This window comes from Cuculus canorus, chromosome 5 (genome assembly GCF_017976375.1).
Source record: "Cuculus canorus isolate bCucCan1 chromosome 5, bCucCan1.pri, whole genome shotgun sequence".
Classification (NCBI taxonomy): Eukaryota; Metazoa; Chordata; class Aves; order Cuculiformes; family Cuculidae; genus Cuculus; species Cuculus canorus.
In genome coordinates, this window is record NC_071405.1 from 51,962,807 (window position 1) to 51,980,080 (window position 17,274).

General features: G+C 43.7%; 1 protein-coding gene across 47 annotated transcripts in view; it reads left to right on the plus strand.

Annotated features, from left to right (window-relative positions):
• Nucleotides 1–787: 787 nt before the first annotated feature.
• The window catches only part of MADD (MAP kinase activating death domain), a 79,258-nt gene continuing 62,771 nt past the window's right edge, over nt 788–17,274 (plus strand). For 13 of the 47 annotated variants that reach the window (XM_054066616.1, XM_054066617.1, XM_054066621.1 and 10 more), the window contains exons 1-2: nt 1,046–1,208; nt 16,941–17,133. In XM_054066616.1, coding sequence (XP_053922591.1) covers nt 17,072–17,133 — 62 coding nt within the window. In that variant the 5' untranslated portion in view covers nt 1,046–1,208; nt 16,941–17,071. Of the gene's footprint in view, nt 920–1,042; nt 1,209–16,940; nt 17,134–17,274 lie in introns of those variants that run through there. The other 34 variants (XM_054066610.1, XM_054066613.1, XM_054066591.1 and 31 more) reach the window with 6 other exon arrangements.

A 17,274-nucleotide genomic window follows, 5' to 3' on the forward strand; every position in this document is an offset into this window, starting at 1 on the left:
GACAGGATGTCATCCAGAGGGACCTGGACAAGCTGGAAAAGTGGGCCTGTGAGAACCTCATGAGGTTCAACAAGGCCAAGTACAAGGTCCTACACCTGGGTCAGGGCAATCCATAGTTTCAATACAGAGTGGGGGATGACATGATTGAGAGCAGCCCTGCAGAGAAGGACTTGGGGATGTTGGTCCATGAGAAGCTTGACAATGTGTGCTTGCAGCCCGGAAGGCCAACCGTATCCTTGGCTGCATCAAAAGAAGTGTGGCCAGCAGGTTGAGGGAAGTGATTCTGCCCCTCTGTTCCTCTCTTGTGAGACCTTGCCTGGAGTATTGTGTCCAGTTCTGGAATCCTCAACGTAAGGACATGGAACTGCTGTAACATGTCCAGAGGAGGGCTATAAGGATGATCAGAGGGCTGGAGCACCTCCCATAGGAGGACAGGCTGAGAGAGTTGGGGTTGTTCAGCCTTCAGAAGAGAAGGCTTTGAGACCTTATAGTGACCTTTGAGTACCTGAAGGGGCTACAGCAAAGCTGGGGGGAGGGACTGTGCACAAAGGCTTGTAGTGACAGGACTCGGGGCAATGGGTGAGGCACTATGGGAGTGGTGAGGCACTGGCAGAGGTTGCCCAGGGAAGCTGTGGAAGCCCCATCCCTGGAGGTGCTCAAGGCCAGGCTGGATGGGGCCTTGGGCAGCCTGGTCTTGTGGGAGGTGTCCCTGCCCATGGCAGCGGGGTTGGAACTGGATGATCTTGAAGCTCGCTTCCAACCCAACCCACTGCTGCGCAGCGCCCCCTGCGGGGGGTGGAGGCGGCTGTCGGGATACCTTCCCCCCGCCGCCCATACGAGTGGTTCGCTCCGCCCTCCCCCGCGGCGGCGGTGGCGCGCTCCGCTGGCGGCGCTGGATGCGGAACTGGCCGGGCGGCAGGTGAGCGCGGAGCCCCGCGGGAGGGCGAGGGCATTGCGGGACGCGCTGCAGCCGCTTCCCCGCAGCTTCCCACCGCTGTCGCCGTCCGCAGCCCTAGGGGATCCCGAGGGGAGCGGGGAGGGAGCTCGGAGGGGGTGCATCCGTGGGAAAAAGCGAGCTGGTCCTACACCGCAGCGCGGCTGGAGCGGGGCTCTTGCAGCCTGGTTTGCAAACGGCAGAGCCTGTTATTCTCCGAGACAATGGAATAGGAAATGCCCTCCGTGCTGGGCGATTCCGTAAGGAGGAACTCGTAAGTCAAGAGCATTTTCCCTTTAGGAACCGGTGCCAGCACCTTGCTGTGCTGCTCGCTTTTGTTTCCAGGCGGAGGAGGGGAAGAAACCTTAGGCTGCGCTCCTGTTTGTGTGGAGTCACGGTAAAGAAGTGCCTGGAAGTATAATAAGCCTCGGAGGAGAATGATTTGCTGTCAGGCTTTCTCCTCTCCCTTTTTTTCCCCCGAGCTCCTTCACAGACCGCGCTGTTTGCAGACCTACCAAAAATAATATAGAATGTAACTTGGGAGCCCCATGGAGATGGGGTAGAAGCGGGGATGTGGCAATGCTGTGCTTTGCCTAGGCAAGCCAGCCATTTTCTCTCCGTTCCGCGCCCCTCTGGGTCAGCATTTCTGCTGGGATGCTCTCAAGTGTCCTTGCTGTGCTCTTTGAAGCATCGCGGATCTGCAGAAAGGACAGGACTGGGAGGCAGAAGCAAGGGGAGGGAAGATGCGTTGTGGTGCCCTGAGGGTCACGTAACCAAACCAAAGTCATCTAAATATAGACTATTTGGGTAGCGTCTCCATTTTCGGGCTTTATACTGCTTGAACCTCAGGAACTGTTTTGGATGGACACAAGGTGTACGTGTCAGCACTTATGGAAATCTGCAATCCTGACACATCAGTGAGAGCACCTCAGACACAGCTAAAATGCAGTTTTGGCAGGATCTAATCTGGCTGTGCCCTCATAGCACGTTATATAATGCTGACCTGATCCTTCATTCCAGCTATGAAATAGTTCTTTTGCTTTGCTGTTGTAGTGTTAGAAAATACATGGCCTTGGACCAAATGTAACATACCCTGCAAGTAATTATACATTCATTAAGCATCTTGCTGTGTGTTTAATAAAATGCAAAATCATCAACAAGCATCTAGAACACCTCTGTTTGGAAAATAACATAGCCTTGTCTGCACGGAAAGATCTTGTGGCTGTCCAGTGGTGCTGCCTCTGTATCGCAACTCCAGACTTGTGTTTTCAGCAAACTGACAGCTTTCGAGCTGTAAACTTCGGAGTTCTACCATGTTCGTTTCATTACTACTTTTAAAACAGTTCTAGTTTTACTGGATGGGCAAAAAGGAAAATACCGTCCACACTGGAAGAATGTTTTCCATACAAAATGCATAATACGGCCAAGATGTATTTTGATGGTGTATGTGCTGTGTGCTAAAGCCATGAATGGTGGTGAACCGAAGGCTGTCTAGCAAATGGCAAAAAAATAGGTCTTGTAGTTTGAAGTTTTCATGGAAAAACATCGAATAAATATTCTAGAGGACAAAACTCTTATTCAACCTTGATACCATTCTCTAATTCTTACAAAATCAGACCGGGTATCCAACTTCCACCTGCTTCAGAATAGTTTTGGAGATCGAGAAAAAGAAGTTTTAAGGATTTTTAGCAGTAAGTAAGCCTTTTCCACCTTGCCAAAGTAGCTTTTAGTTTTTAGAGGATCAGGACTGATGATTCGGTAAAAATGGTAGAGGCATCAGTGCATCTCAAGTCTTACTAAAACACTTGTTCATATCATCTTCCTAAAGTAAATTGATGTTGGCTTTGATTTTATCTGGTTTAGGGTGAGGGTCATAGAAGCTGATCATTTATAGCTTTTTCCTTGTCACCTCAAGCCATGTCAAATATTCATTTATGTATAGACAGGATATAGAAGACGTATCTCTGGAAATATATTCAGTCTGATCTATCTTTTATCTTTTGCAATGAGTCAGTTGAAACCCCAAATATTTCTGAGAATTCTGGTATCAGATTAGCAAGTCACAAGTATTGCTGAATTCTAAGAGAATAAACCTCTTAACAGTTTTTAATTTACAGCATTTGAGCTAGTAGATTTTCTCTGATGCTTCTTCCCAGATAGGTTTGTTAGAATTGTGACTTCCTTTTTTGGGGAAAAAATACTGTTAGAGATTTAGTGCGTGAGAGTGGATAACAAATGATGTAAAATTTAGTGAGTTGGCTGTCATATCACACAGTAGTTTTTAAACTAGGTGGGTAGTGCCATCGTGCTTACAAGATGGAAATTGATACTTTTTTTGTTAAAACCACTACTGAGTTGAATGTTTCATTTTCCATTAGAAAGGAACTGAAGACAGGCAATGCATATATTACAACCCAGATTAATTCCTGCAAATGTTCTTTGGCCTTGTTGTCCCTGCATTTAAGATACACTGCATCAAATTTCTGGGCAGCCCCTTAGCAGAAAGACTTTGACGTAGTTATTCAGTTTACTAGTAGAAAATACAGAATGCAGCTAGTGATTGGGGATTTGCAGCAATGAGGAAAGGATTTAGCAACAAGAATCAAAGATCTTGCATGCAGGATTAATGTAATTTCTCCATTTTAAACGATCCCCATCTATCTCAAGGTATAAATTTTCTTGAAGGAAAGGGATTGTAATTGACCTAACAAGACACAAAGTGAAACTAAAATGAGCAGCATGAGCCATCAATTAGAAGGGAATGTTTTTTTAGTGGGATAATCTGTTAATCTGTGGAATAATAGTGAATTATTTCTTTTGATGGTGGGTTTGCTGCTTTTCCTTCTCTACCCCAAGAGCTATGACCTCCTGTTCACTCTCTGTAACTGAGTCTGTGTAATTCATTTTATCTTTTCTCTGTTGTCTGAGCTAGAAAATAATTTTAGAGTGATTAGATTCTCTGTCAATGGAAGCCTTTAAATCTGTCATGGCCACGTGAAAATTACAGTTGATGACTTAGAAATGACCTCCTCATTTGAAAACCTGAAACCTAGCAAAATTCTGAATAAATGACCCATTAAAATCTTTTAATACCAGAAAACTCACAGATGGGGAGGCTGTGCCTTTTGTTGCCCAGAAGCCACTGAATTCTGAGAGGTTGAGCTTACTTTTAATTACTGCTATTGGCAGGACCCTTGCAGTGGTTGAAAGTAAGAAGTGCTGCTTGCGTATGCCTGAATGACCTACGCTGAGGCAGTTCTCATGCTGTCTTCCTTGTCATTGCGGTTAAATGAGAGACTGGTGTGTTTCCAGGTCAACGTGAGAAATAATGCATTAGCGTAGTGTAGCGTCAAGGAACCTTTCGTGGTTTCTGTTTCTTCCACAGCCTTCAATATTCCACAGCAGCAGCAGCAGCCCTCAAACAAGGGCTGGTCCTCATGTTGCCTTTGATGTATCCTGTAATGTTTGTCAGATCTCTTCTTTTGGTTTTCTTTGTAACTAATTTCTAAACAGTTTTTCTAAGTGGTATCTGTGAGAATCAGGAAATTAACCATGTTTTTTTTTACACAGGGGACAAAGATACCGAGATTGACAATAACGTATCTGATAACCTCCAGGAACAGCATGTTATCTTACCAGCAGAGCAGCCTTTTTTTTTCTTCATCTGTTCCTTTTCTTTGTCATGCCTGCAAGTGTAGCACCATGGTTGTGTCCTGCTTCTATTTACATTACAGTCTAACTGAATTTCCCACTGTCAGTATCAAATATCCGATTGTCATCTTTGACACCAGCTTCCCTGGATCTCTGCTTGCCTGGGTGTATTGTACCTGCTCTTAAAAGGCCGTTAAGGCCAGAGAAGGGGAGTTCTGCTTCTGCATCAGATAACAGGAGGAGAGGAGTGCTTTTTGTGATAACAATGGTTAACAATCGAAACTGGTATTCACCAAAATTGCTTCACCCAATAGCACTGAGCCGCTCTGCTGCTGTGTCAGTGTCTGTTTCCTCTTGATAGCGACTGAATGTGCAATGCTGGAGCTACCAGCTGGGCATCCTTGCTCTTTCTTCTGGACCCCCTCATTTCTTCCTTCTTTCTGGCATTAGTCTTCAAACATACCCAGCAGGTGTTGTGTTTCCCCTTCCTCTTTACCGTGGTGACTGCCTTTGCCTAGAAGGTCCTCTTGGAAGCCCTTGCTCTGTCACTCGCTGGCCCTATCAGTAGCTTGAGGCAGTTTCTGTCCCCTCTTCACTCTGAGCTTGCTTCCCCCAATGTTTATGTGTGGGTGGATCTACCAAACACACACTTCCCACATCCCAGAGCTCTAGCAGGGAAAAAAATGTGTTTTTTGCTTTTTTTTTTCCTTTCAGTTTTGACCAGCTGGTACTATGATTTATCACTAAAATTAATAGTAGGACCGGTTTGAGAGTAGGAATTTCTGACTTTCCTCAGTGTTGATGAAAAGAAGGGAAGGTGTGTAGAGAAAAGGAATAACGAGGCAGGTGGCAACATGAGGAGACGGCAGTGTGTTTTTAAGATGAGGTCAAACAGATGTGAAGCTCTGAATATCAGTTCTGTGGTGCTAACAGCAGCCAAATAACTGGATTATTTCCAATACAGCTCTTTATTTTCTGGTTCTCATTATTCTGAGTAATGTTTCAGTGTTTCTGCATTGGTTTGTGAGTGTACCCCATTTCTGCCTTATAAATGGCTGGGATTTATTGTCAGGATCCCAGTGAGCATATCAATTGTCCCTGTGTGGACCATGTCCAGGAAAGAGAGTGGAATGTGCCTGTATTTGTTGTTGTTGGTGCTGTAAGTGACATCTCCTGTTCAACGAGTAGGTGAATAGCTTGAAACCTGTGGGAGAGGAAAAGCCTCTAGGCACTGGTGCACTTCTCACTGTTTGCCAGCAGTGTATCTTTTCTACCTGCTGTCCTCTTGTACAGGTCTCTTTGCTGAGTCCCTGACTCAGAACTGCTTATCATGGCTGGAGAGGCACTGTGACAGGGGAGAGCACTGAATAATTTAGCAGTTGCAGTTCCATCCAACAGTCACATGCTTTGTTGTTTTCCTGTTATTTTTTTTATGGCTGTACATTTGCAGTGTTTGGCTTTTGGAAAAATACCTGCTGGTGCCTGTGTTACAGGAACTGTGGCCTGCTTCTCCAGTGGGATCTGGGCAGACGGCTGGGCACAGAAGCATCTTGTTGGTCTTGAGGTCTAGGCTGTGCTCAAAGGCAGCGAGAGTTTCTCAGCTCAAAACTTGAACCAAAAGTAGTTCTGATTTGAAAAGAGTGTGTGACCATACTGGTTGCCGAAGGCAAGGCTGATTTGGCTCAGGGGCATTGTGTAGGTTTTGAAGTTTTGGGTTGCCTTCCCCCAGCTCCTTTGCAAAGGGTGTCAGGGGATGGAACACTACTGGAGTTTTGAGGATCACTGAAAAACTGATGAGGTAGAAATAGATGAGAAGGCTCCAGTATTTGGCTCACTCTCCCACCACAAGCCCTGGGCTAGAGGACCAAGACCGTGCAAATGATAAACTCCCAATCAGTCCTGAACTTCTGCAGGATTTGCTGCTCCAGCTGGATCCCTATAAGTCAATGGGGCCTGATGGGGTTCATCCAAGGGTGCTTAAAGAGCTGGCTGGTGTCATAGAGAGACCTCTTTCAATGATTTTTTAATGCTTTTGGGAATCTGGAGATGTACCAGTTGACTGGAAGGTGGCAAATGTTGTCCCAGTCTTCAAGAAGGGGAGCAACGATGACCCTATGGGCCTGTTAGTCTCACTTCAGTGCCTGGTAGGATGATGGAGAAGATTGTCCTGGGAGCTACTGAAAAACGCATGAAAGACAACACAGTTGTTGGTCCCAGCCAGCACAGGTTTATAAAGAGAAGGTCCTGCCTGACAAACTTAATTTCCTTCTATGAAAAGGTTACCCACCCAACTGACCAAGGAAAACCTTATGACATAATCTTTCTGCTTTTCAGCAAGGCCTTTGACACTGTCTCTTGTAGTATCCTCCTAAACAAAGTGTCCAGCCTACAGCTGGATAAACACATAATGCAGTGGGTGAACAAATGGCTGATGGGTTGAGCTCAAAGGGCCATCGTGAATGGGGTTACATTAGGCTGGTAACCAGTCACTAGAGGAGTTCCACAGAAATCTGTCTTAGGACTGGTACTCTTTACTATCTTCATAAATGACCTGGATGCAGGACTTGAAGGTTTACTTACTAACCAAGTTCACTGATGACATGAAAGTGGGGGGAGCTGTTGACGCTCTTGAAGGCAAAGAGGCCCTGCAGAGGGATCTGGACAAATTGGAGAGCTGGGCAATTGCCAACTATGTGAAGTTTAACAAGGGCAAGTGCTGTGTTTTGCCCCTGGGACACAGTGACCCTGGATATACATACAGACTGGGGCATGAGTGGCTGGAGAGAGCCCTGCAGAAAGGGATCTCTTGGTTCTGGTTGGTGGCAAGTTGAACATGAGCCAACAGTGTGCCCTGGCAGCCAAGAGGGCCAACCGTGTCCTGGGGTGCATTGAGCACAGCATTGCTAGCTGGTCAAGGGAGATGATTGTCCTGCTCCACTCTGTATTGGTGTGGCCCCACCTGTAGTATTGTGTGCAGTTTGGGGCACTGCAGTATAAAACGGATATCAAGAAAGGATATCAAGCTACTGGAGAGCTTCCAGAGGAGGATCACAAAGTTGGTGAAGGGCTTAGAGGGGAAGTTGTATGAGGAACAGCTGAAGTCACTTGGTCTGTTCAGCCTGGAGAAGAGGAGGCTGAGGGGGGACCTCATAGCAGTTCACTGCTTCCTCACAAGAGAAGGAGGAGGAGCAAGTGCTGATCCCCTCTCTCTGTTGACCAGTGGTAGGACCCGAGGGAATGGCAGGAAGATGTGCAAGGGGAGATTTAGTATGGACATTAGGAAAAGATTCTTCACCCAGAGGGTGGTGGAGCATTGGAACAGGCTCCCCAAGGAAGTAGTCAAGGTACCGAGCCTAACCATACTCAAGAAGCATTTGGACAATATGCTCAGACACATAGTGTAAATGTTGGGATTGTGCTATGCAGGGATAGGAGTTGGACTTGATGATCCTTGTGGGTCTTTTCGAACTCAGGACATTCTGTGATTCTGTATTTTTTGTAATGGTGATATTGCTGGAGTATTGTGTCCAGTTCTGGAATCCTCAACATAAGAGGGATGTGGAACTTTTGGAATGGGTCCAGAGGAGGGCTAGAGGGATGATCAGAAGGCTGGAGCACCTCCCATACGAGGACAGGCTGAGAGAGTTGGGGTTGTTCAGCCTGCAGAAGAGAAAGCTCAGAGGAGACCTTATAGCGACCTTCCAGTACCTGAAAGGGCTACAAGAAAGCTGGGGAGGGACTGTTTACAAAGGCTTGTAGTGATAGGACGAGGGGCAATAGCTATAAACTGGGGAGGGGCAGATTTAGACTAGACATAAGGAAGAATTTCTTCACCATGAGAGTGGTGAGGCGCTGGCACAGGTTGCCCAGGGTGGTTGTGGCTGCCCCATCCCTGAAGGTGTTCAAGGCCAGGTTGGATGGGGCCTTGGGCAGCCTGATTTAGCAGGAGGTGTCCCTGCCCATGGGAGAGGGGTTGGAACTAGATGATCTTTAAGGTCTCTTCCAACTCAGACCGTTTTGCGGATCTGTGATTGCACAAGGTGACTTGAAATGAGTGAAGGGCAGGGAGCCAAAGTCCTGTACTACTGCTCTCTTACACAGATCTTTGGAGATTATTTTTAAAATAAGAGAGGAATTTAAATTCAAACAGTGTAGAGCAGGAGAACTGGCTGGGTTGACAGACGGTTTTTATGCCGGAATTTATGTTCTTTGAAAAGACAGTGAGTGGTGCTCTGCATGCCCTGCACTATGCAGGGATGTGTTTCAGGCAGTAAAGGGAGGGAAGAGAGTAAGGTCTTTAACCTAAATTGAAGTGTGTGAAATGAACTGGAGCTGAGGCCAAAATCTACCATCTCCTTCCTACTAGCAAGTGGAGTACACGTGCTTCTCCTGCATTATTTTTTTGTTGATGTTTTTTCCCCAAGAGCGTGGTAGAATAAAATGGATAACAGTATTAGCATACTGTTCTTTCTCACATGCTTATCTCTCGTGGCTCATTCAAGGCCTCAGTCTTGATTTTTCTTTTTTTTTTTTCTTTTTTTTTTTTTAACAATTAGCAAATGAATGTCCCAGCCGCATGGTTTTCAAATATCTACTGGTGAGTACAGCTGTGCTTCTGTGGGGCAGGTACAGCTGGGAATTTTGCTCAGGGACGTGGTTTAGTGTCATATAGGAATGGTTGGACTTGATGATCCAAGAGGTCTTTTCCAACGTGGTGATTCTATGATTCTATAAATGCTCCCTTGTATTTGCTGCTGCCTGCAAGTCCCTGTTAGGATCGCATGTTTGTGTTAGCACACACTGCACGTCCTTTTTGCGCTGGACTGGATGTCTGCTGCCATGGATGTCTGTGGAAGCATTCTGTGGGTACCTGGACAGGTGGATTTTGTTGGGTGCCATTGGGTGCCACAGCTTTCTGTGAGTGATGACTTCTGATATTTGTAGTATTCACGGATATGGAAAAACTCACTGACTGGGAGGCATTCAATATGTTGCAGATACTTTGCTATCACCTAGCTGGGGGCTTGGAGGTGTCAGGAGGTGTATGTTTCAGTGTTGGCTCCAGGCACTCCGTGGGCTTGCATGAAGCTTGTTTGTAGTGCGGGCAGTGCTGGGAGGTTTGGTGGCAGAGCAGAGGGGGTGGAGCGCTGCAGCTGCTCTATAAATAGACCCCAACAGGCTGAGAAGTAGGGCCTAAAGATTGGGTTGCTATGGTGATTGATCTGAATCAGATTACCTGTGAGTCTGTTTTCGCAGCATGTGCATGTGTGGCCACTGTGTGATCTTGCATGTACAGCAGGCTGCTTTGGCTAAGGATTTGGCTGAATCACGGGGGAGAGAGAAGGCAGCGCTGAAGGGCCACCATATGACAAGGACAGGGAAAGCTGTTCCTATAGCAACAGAGAACCTGAGTCAGTCCAGCTTCACTGTGTGATGATGCAAAAAGGTTCCCGGCTGCGTGGCATAATACTTCTGTTTCTGAACTAATTCTGGTCAGTCAGTCAGTTTGTTGACATTAAGGTTCATGCTACCTCCATTTTGCTCTGGAAAACAGATGTGAAAGCTAAAGATGTTTGACTGTGTCAGTACTGTTTTCAGAAGGCAAAGTGGTAATATCATTCTATAGTAGGAAAGGAAGAACTCTAAATTATTGTCATTCTTCATAAGGGCTTCCAAGGATGTCTTTTTGTATTCACAATTTGTTCTCTAGTTTTCTTTAATCTAATTTAGTCTGTCCTTTCCCTCGACCTTTACGGATAGATGGAAAGTGGAAACAGTTGGGATGCATCTGCTGTTTTATCTGTAAGCAATTTTTTATTGACTCAAGTGATGTGTGTGCTCCAGGGAGGATGCTTTTAGAATCTACCTGCAGTCCTATTCTCTGTTGAGTGATTTCTTATGCTTGGAACTATCCCCAGGCGTTTCACAGAACACACCTATATTATAGACTAACCATACTAGATAAATATACCATTGTCTGTTACAAGCATGCTTGCAATGCTTTGAAAATGCCGCCTCTTTTTTTTTTTTTTCTTTTGTGCCAAAGCTCGAGTATCTCTTTCGGAGTCACGGCATTGGCATGCGCTGCTGCCTTGCCAAGGTGGATGGTAACATACAAAGCAGCTGCACCAGTATAGCAAGTCCACCCAGGTCTGACTTCAGAAATTGTTCCGTATTCTGTCAAGCTCTTCCATCAAGCTCTGGAGAGGGGGAGGTGTTCTCAACTCACCTGCACTGTCTTCTGTGTTCCTTGTGTTAGTAGAAGCACTGTAGTATCTGGGGTACGGATAAAGGGCTTCCTAGAATTTTGCATGTTTTTAAGTATAAAGCTATAAGCAGTGTTTAATGTTAATAAAGTGTTTAAGCAGACAAAGTGTAAAATGGCTAGTGAAATGGGGACTGCTTGACTGCTTCTTTAAAAGCTTAGTACAAGCAAAAATAGTATGTTCTATACCAGAGATAGCGGCTGGAATCGCTTGAAACAGACTCAGAAGAAGTAACCAAAATTTCAGTGGTAAAGATTGCATAAGCATTATTAAAATGTCTGAAAATAAGTCAAAGCTGTCATGAATAGTTCATACTGTGCTTCAAACTGTGTTGGTTCCAGTTCTACAGTGAGTTAAGTGGGGTTCCTGGCCACGCAGGTGGGGTCCTTGCACCTATTTCTTGTAGCTTAGCAGATAGCTGACTCAGCTTATTTGAGGTATGTAATGTGAGGAAAGGAAACGTTAATCAACCAAAAAGAGCCGCTGAAACTACTCACCCTGTTTGTTTCAGCGTTCAGTTTAGTCCAGTTGGTATGGATCTTGAGTTCACGGTAAACAATGCACTACGTAAAGTCAGTCATAATGGATGTAGAACTGAGTACGGACTGTCTTGGCTGAGAATAAATAGAAATTCAGGATGTTCCAGGGACATTTTAGAACTGAAAAATTAGTTCCTTTTGGACATGGCTGGGAATCTGGTCTTTTGCAAGGCGAGATTTTAGTGAACAAGAATTAATGTGCCTTCTGTCCTGTGATAAGAATCATAGAGTCATTTAGGTTGGAAAAGACCTTTTAAGATCAAGTCCAACCATAAACCTAACACTGATAAGTCCACCACTAAACCATGTCCCTAAGCAGCACATCTACACACCTTTTAATACCTCCAGGGATGGTGACTCAATTACTTCCTATTATCCAATCTGAACCTCCCCTGGCATAACTTGTGGTCATTTCCTGTTGTCCTATCACTTGTTACTTGGGAGAAAAGACCAACACCTGCCTCACTACAGCCTTTTTTCATGTAGTTGTAGAGAGTGACAAGATCTCCCTTCAGCTTCCTCTTCTCCAGTCTAAACAGTCCACAGTTCCCTCAGCTGCTCGTCATGAGGTTTGTGCTCTAGACCCTTCACCAGCTTCGTTGCCCTTCTCTGGACATGATTCAGCAGCTTTACGTCTTTCTTGTAGTGTGGGACCCAAAATTTAACGCAGTATTCAGGTTGTGGTCTCACTCGTGCCGAGTACAGGGGCACGATTACTTCCCTGCTCCTGCTGGTCATACTGTTTCTGATAAAAGCAGGGAATGCTATTGGCTTTCTTGGCTATCTGGGCAACTGCTGGCTCATATTCAGCTGTTAACCAACACCACCAGGTCCTTTTCTGCCAGCCATTCGTCCCCCAGCCTGTAGTATTGCATGGAATTGTTGTGGCCCAAGTGCTGGACCTGGCATTTAGCCTTGTTAAACCTGAATTCTGCCTGTCTCCTTCACAACTTTATCATTTTCCTCTTAGAAACTGGTGTCCCGTTGTATTCTTTTCACTCGGTTAGTAAGTTGAATTGTATGAGCCCGATTTATATTCTAAAGGTATCCCTTCACTGATGAACCGTGCAGTATGATCCTTGTACCAGATAAAAGCTGGAGATATGGAAGAAGAGACATCATTCTGGTACCATCCTAAACTACAAAAGACCTGCAAGGGAAGCATGGTTTAACATCTGCCTGTTGGAAAATAAACTTCTGCCGTCTTTGTATTTTTTTAACAACCAATGATTTAAATACCTGCTGACTGTCATGCAGTTGAGTGTAAGGCTCACCTATCAAAACTGGAAGCTTCTGTGTGAGGAAAACAATTGTGAATGCCCGAAATTGGGCTTAAAAATGTGTTTGCTTTTTGGTTTTTTGTGCCAAAGTGGTCCTTAACAGTTTGTTGTATTCAAGTTATTCTATGACTAAATGAAATTGTTCCTCTAGCTTTGTGTCTAGAAAGAAAAAACACTTCTAAAAAGACTGAAGACTCCGAGGGGTAGATGAGACAGTGGTGCTGAACAGCTTGTGTCTCTCTGGATTAATGCTAGGTATTGATCTGACACAGATGGCTCTACACTGACAAAAAGTTTGTTACAGTCTTCCATGTTACCGTATCTGTTCTGTGCTGTGGTGCTTTTCATAAGTGTCTGTGTTCATATAGGCTTTTATATCTGGCAGGACTTTAAATTGCAGACTACTATGCAGCTTGTGCTCTAAGAAGTTGTGCTACAACCTAAAATGTGGGTGTTTGGGGAATTTTGAAATGTAGAGTAGTGCCAGTAATAGAAGTGTTGTTTTGAACACTTTTTTTGTCTTGAGTTACTGGTAGGCGGTGGGTTAGTACTGACTCTGGCCTTTGTCTTTGTGCCTATGCTACTGTGCCAATTTCTACTAGTTCGTGAGTGTTGCTGACAGCTGCCACAGTATGTGGGTAGTGTTAGTTCTCAACAGCCTGTTCATCATCCACATGAGTGCTTATGCAAATTCTGGTGTTCTCTCATATGTGAAATGTTAGCGCAGTATGTTTCCATCGTGGCCTTCACTTCTTTATTTTTCTCCTTTATTGAGTTGAGACAATGGGAAGTTTCTTCTCAAGCACTACTTGAGGATTCAACCTTCAAAGGACTTGTTCCAAGGTGTTTGCTAAGAGAAAGCACACTGCAGAAGACCTTTTCAGAAAAATCAACCTAGAGTTAAAGCATCTTGAGAGAGAGAACAGGCCGTCGATGTCAAAACCTGTACCAACTCAGCGTCGAGATGGTCTTTCAGTTCAAGTCCAAATGCTGACATGAAAGAAATGAAGCCTCTCTCAGTTGTGTGATGTCTTTCTGTTCTAATGTACCTAGTCTGTAAAATCTAGGGGGTTGAGGAAGAATGATCTCTGAAAAAGAAACAACCACCTTATTGCCTGTAGAGGAGCTGTCATCTGTAATTCTGAGATCATATTGTGTTCAATCAAGATTCCCTTAGCTGCTCGTTCCTACCTTTTCTTTGTGCTTGCACAAGCATTTTTGTGTCTGCTTGGTGAACCAAGTAGTAGAAATAACATGGTAAGTGTAAAAGTGGCAAAGAAGGAATAAAGAGTGTGTTTTAGTCCACATCAGTTCCACAATCTGATTCACCATGTAACTGCACGAGCACTTTTGCCATCACAGAGGAGGGAATGACAGTGGCCTGAAAGCAAGGTTTTAGCAGATAGGGAGAGAGAGGCAGAACTTTGATGCCTGTTTGTGTTAGTTAATAGAAATCATCAGCTGTGGTGTCTGAAACCAGTCAGGAGTAGGAAGGTGAGTTCCAGCAAATATTGATCTAATGGTCTTCAATTACTATCATCAGCCATTACTAGATCTCTGAAAAAGTAAGAGATTCAATAGGGCAAGGCAAAACCACTAAACTTGGTTGTAATTCTTCTACATGTTGCTCCAATCCAACAAGACTTCATCTTCCAAAAGATTGCCTTTGTTCTCTTATGTCTCACTCTAACTATGGTCTTGTTAAGAACAAGTAACCAGGTAAAGGAGACTCTAGAAGTCCCTGCAGAATATCTGCATCAATCTGATCTCATGTTGCAGTAGAAATCAGAAATCTTTGGAAGCGTTCTGATCTTTCTTCTAAAAAAGCAATAGCAGCTTTGATGTATGGCTTTGATAGGATGCAGCTTCAGCCATTCCAGGGACATTGGAAGCCCTGCATATGTTCCTTGTACTGATCTGCTTGGCTAATCTTCTGAAAGTGTTATGGTTTTGATGGAGGTCTTCATATTGCATACCTTGCTAGCTGCTTTGCAGGGTGTGGGAAAGATGTGTAATGAATTGAAATCATAAGAGATGTTCTCCAGGCTAGAGAACAGAAGAAAAAACACAGAGTATGGACAAGATACTGAAAGGTAAGCTAAGGTTGTGGTCATTTAGGCTCTTAGTTACTCCATACTTGTTGCACATGTTTTTACTCCGTTGTAACTGCAGTTTACTGTCTCCAACTTCACTGAGGCATAGGCTAGTCTCTGTTATAGAGGAAGAATGTATGTTTGGTTGTCACTGGGTAGTGAAGTTCCTCGGAGTCACACTTCTAGGTTACCTCATAGGAACGTTCCTATGCCTGTAACTGTAACTGAATAGTGAGTTCCTTAAAGAGTTCTGGATAAAGCTGTCTGGAAAGAAAACAGATAAAGTAGTTCTTTAAACTGAAGGCAAAAAGATACACTTCATTATCCCAACTTCATCTTGTTCCTCTCCAGTTTATCTACGCCAAGATATTTGCAGAATATGTTGGATCAAGAGCTGTTGCAGGACAGATTCTACAGTTTTTTCAATAATTTCATTAAAATGAAGAAACAGGAGCTTTGCTTCCTATGGTTGTACTTTTTCCTGTTGTTCAAAGAAGATAATTTATTAAAGTTTTGCTGCTCAGAGAAGGTAATTCATAGTGCTGTCGCTTAGGAACCAACAGCAGCTGTAAATGAGGGTCTACTGAAACCATACCAAAAAGTCTTACTGCATGTGGGGTTTTGTGTGTTAAGGTTTCTTTCATTTTATTGTTCTGTAATTCCTTACTGACTAGTATGGTTTTCCTTTTTGGTAGATCATTTATGTTCTTTTCTATGTGTTTGTGTTCTTACTGGTATTTGGAGGGCTAAAGAATAAAAATCCTCAGTGCTGTACCTGGAATGTGAAGGGCTGGGGAAAAAGCAAATATTTTGCTAGACTTCGAATGTGTTTGCAAGATGCTGACAGTTACAGTGCCTTTAACTCACTTTTGGTTGTGAAGTAATGAGAGAAGCATCAAGACAATTGCCTCTTTTTGCTGATATTTACAGGTTGTTAGTAAAGCTGGTATGCTTCTATACAAATATAATCTGGACTTTATGCTGCAGAACGGAAAGATTTTTAGTACAATAATAATAATTCTCTGAATTCTGTGATAGCCTTAGGATGCAAACATGAACTGAAATAGAAACCTTATTCTGAATATGCCCCAAAAGGCAATCAGTTTAATTTTTTAATGTAAAATAATTTTATTAGTGCTAGTAAACAGTTTGAGCATCTCTGATTTTAGAGTTATAGAAACCTTATTCTGAATATGCCCCAAAAGGCAATCAGTTTAATTTTTTAATGTAAAATGATTTTATTAGTGCTAGTAAACAGTTTGAGCATCTCTGATTTTAGAGTTTCTGAGAACATTGTAATATGTTCTGGATTACTTTTTAATTTTTTTTTCAGTAATTCAATGAAGTGTGAATGGTGGGACTGGAAAGAACAATTTTAGAGTGCTTACTGAATTCTGGATGTATGTTAAGCATAGTTATTGACAAATAGTAATACTACAATAAAATACTAATTGTGCCAAGAGGATTTTTTTGTTATAAAATGGGCAGAGAAAATAGCTGTAGGAGGCAGGGCTATGAAGAATACATGGTAAAGATAAATAGAATTGAATACAGTGAAAGAAACAGTATGATTTATAGAAGGCTTTTGCTATTGCAAACTGCAATTCCATGGAACAGCAGTTGTATAGCTTCACAGAAAAAGTGTTGAAGATTGAGCTGTGGAGATCATCCTTGCTTTAGGCTACATCCAGGTTTGGGAGGTGATGTACATTATATCAAACTGAATTTCTCTTGATGTTACCACTTCTTTAGTTATTCTGTTTATAAGACAGCTGAAGTTCAGGTGCAGGGTTTTTTCTTCAGTGTTTAACTGTAAAGAATTGCCCATTAATGTTGCTTTCCCAAGCATTGTAGGAATCCTAATTGTAGGATTTGCCTGAACAATACTTTTGCCTCAAACCACTTCATCCATAGCTCTTTCCCAGTGATACACTTCTTTGTTTGTCTGTGGTCTTTCTTAAGATCCCCTTGTACCTTTTTGAGTGTTTTTCAGCTCTCTGTGCTTTTGTGGGCATATAGTTGTGGTTTTGTACTCATGAAGAAAAATATTTGTGGATGGCCATGACTGCAAGGAACACAGAGGCTGGTTGGCAATGTAATTAAGGTCATGAAGTTACTTATATGTATTTGGTGTTCCTGATTGTGCCGTTTGACACTCTTGCTTTTCTTGATCGTAGGTTGGACTTCCTGGGTGGTTTCGAGCAGATTCTGTTCCTCAAGGCAGTTGATCACAGCTGACTGGATAACAAACTACCGGATCAATGAACAGAAATTCACTGAGATGACATAGGGAGGGGCGTCAAGGACCATGGTGCAGAAAAAGAAAATCTGCCCTCGCTTACTTGACTATCTTGTGATCATTGGAGCCAGGTAATGTCAGAGAGTCTCGGCTATGCTTTTGCTTGGGCAGTAGAGTTGGGGTAAATAGCTTAGCATCCATTGATGAAGTCTTGCTGTCTGGAATGTGTGCAGAATGCTACCATAAAGGGAGCATCTAGTTGGGCCAGGACA